General features: G+C 65.0%; 2 protein-coding genes across 2 annotated transcripts; one reads left to right on the top strand and one right to left on the bottom strand.

Annotated features, from left to right (window-relative positions):
- Positions 1–338: 338 nt before the first annotated feature.
- Positions 339–659, top strand: CHC_T00007022001 (hypothetical protein). Its single transcript, XM_005710396.1, has one exon. The coding sequence runs from the start codon at positions 339–341 to the stop codon at positions 657–659; it is 321 nt and encodes a 106-aa protein (XP_005710453.1).
- Positions 660–750: 91 nt separating this feature from the next.
- Positions 751–1,374, bottom strand: CHC_T00007023001 (hypothetical protein). The gene has a single exon (XM_005710397.1). The coding sequence runs from the start codon at positions 1,372–1,374 to the stop codon at positions 751–753; it is 624 nt and encodes a 207-aa protein (XP_005710454.1).
- Between the last annotated feature and the right edge of the window lie 281 nt (positions 1,375–1,655).

The following is a 1,655-nucleotide window of genomic DNA, read 5'->3' on the forward strand; positions in this document are numbered from 1 at the left end:
GGGGGGCGAATGGGGGGCGAGCTGGCGGTTGAAAAAGCGGAATAAAAGGGCGGGGCGTGCGGAGGTGTTCCAGGTGGCGGGGGGCGGACGCGGCTACGCGCGCGCCCGCATTCCCGCGCGGCACGCCGGCGACACACACCTTCCAGCGCGCGCCCCCTCCCGTTCGCCCCGGCGGCGCGCGCGCACGGCTGCGCGACCCCCCCGAGGCGACTAATATTATTAGTCTCCAGCGCTGCGGAGGGGGTGCAGGTGCTGCTCTACGCGGCGACAACAGGGTAGTCAGGAATGACTAGCTCTTCCTTTTGGTTTCGGGCGGTCCTTCTGCATGGTCCTTCTGCATGGTCCTTCTGCATGGTCCTTCCGCGGTCGCTCGCCAGCGCGTCCACGCGGCGGCACGCGCGCTTCCCCTCTGCAGTTGTGCTCGCGCGGAACAGGCGCGTGGGGTGCTGTGGCGACGGCAGCACTTGCGGCGGGGTGCAAATCCTGTCTTCATCGCTAGCTTTTTATTCGCCCTCTGCTACGACAAAACGACTTGCACCAAACGTCTTCCCCCCCCCCGTCCCCTCGCTTTCCCACAGCACAACAACAAAAAAAAAAAAAAACCACGGTGCCCCACGCCCTTCTCCAGTGTCGAAAGGGAGGCGCGCCTGCTGCAGTAATATTAAATTACAAGTCAATCACCCCCATCCGCACAACCCCCATTCGCACAACTCCTCCCTCTTCCTTCCTCCCTCCTCCGCCCTCCCTCTTTTACTTTGCCGGGAACGTAAACTGCTTGAAGATCATCGAGGCGGGGGTCTCCTCGTAGACCTGTCCCTGAACGACGAGCGGGCCGCCTTCGTACGCCTCATCGGAGCCCGACGAGTCTGTGCTTGAGACGTTCCTGGAAGCGGGCTTGACGACCTTGAAGTTGTTACTGAGGTGGGCGCGTGCGTTAGCGGGGCGGTCCTGCCTGTCCTCGACGGGGTCGGCTTGCGAGCGGGAGCGGGAGGCGTCGATGTCTGCGGGGAGGTCGACGCTGGCGGCGGGCATGGAGTCGTTGGAGGGGGCGGCGTCGCGCGAGGCGGCCTTCTTCTTGGCGTTGCGCAGGGCGTCGAACCATTGCGAGCTCTCGCGCGCAGACTCGGCGTACAGCTCCAGCTTGTTGTTGTACAACTCGATGGTGACCTTGTGGCGCTTGGCGTGGTGGCCGATCACGGCGTCCTTGACGTTGACGCGCCAGCTCGGTGGCGCGCCCGCCGCGTGGTGGTTGCTCAGAATCGCGCCGTCCAGCCGCATGTACCGCTTGACGCGGCTCCCCATCCGCTTGCCCTTTTTCCCGAGGTACCCCTCCATGAGGCTGGGCACGGAGTTGCCGGACGCTCTCGACGCCATCTTGGGTCTCTGTCTGTCCGTGGGTCCCTGTGTGTCTGTCTCTTTCTTTCTCTCTCTCTCTCTCTCTCTCTCTCGCGCGGTGGCGTGTAGCGCTGGAGCGCACCAAGCGGGGTGGGGTGCGGGGTGGGTGCAGGCGTGTGGAGGGGCAGCGGGACTTGTGCGAGACGCCCGCGGGTGCGCCCCAGCGCGTACAGTGCGTGTTGGGCGGGGGGAAGGGGAGGAGTGGGGGGGGGGGGGGGGTTTGGGGGTAAGGATCTCCAATTCCCTCTTCCACTGTTTCC

This window comes from Chondrus crispus, genomic scaffold (genome assembly GCF_000350225.1).
Source record: "Chondrus crispus Stackhouse genomic scaffold, scaffold_59, whole genome shotgun sequence".
NCBI classification, from domain to species: domain Eukaryota; phylum Rhodophyta; class Florideophyceae; order Gigartinales; family Gigartinaceae; genus Chondrus; species Chondrus crispus.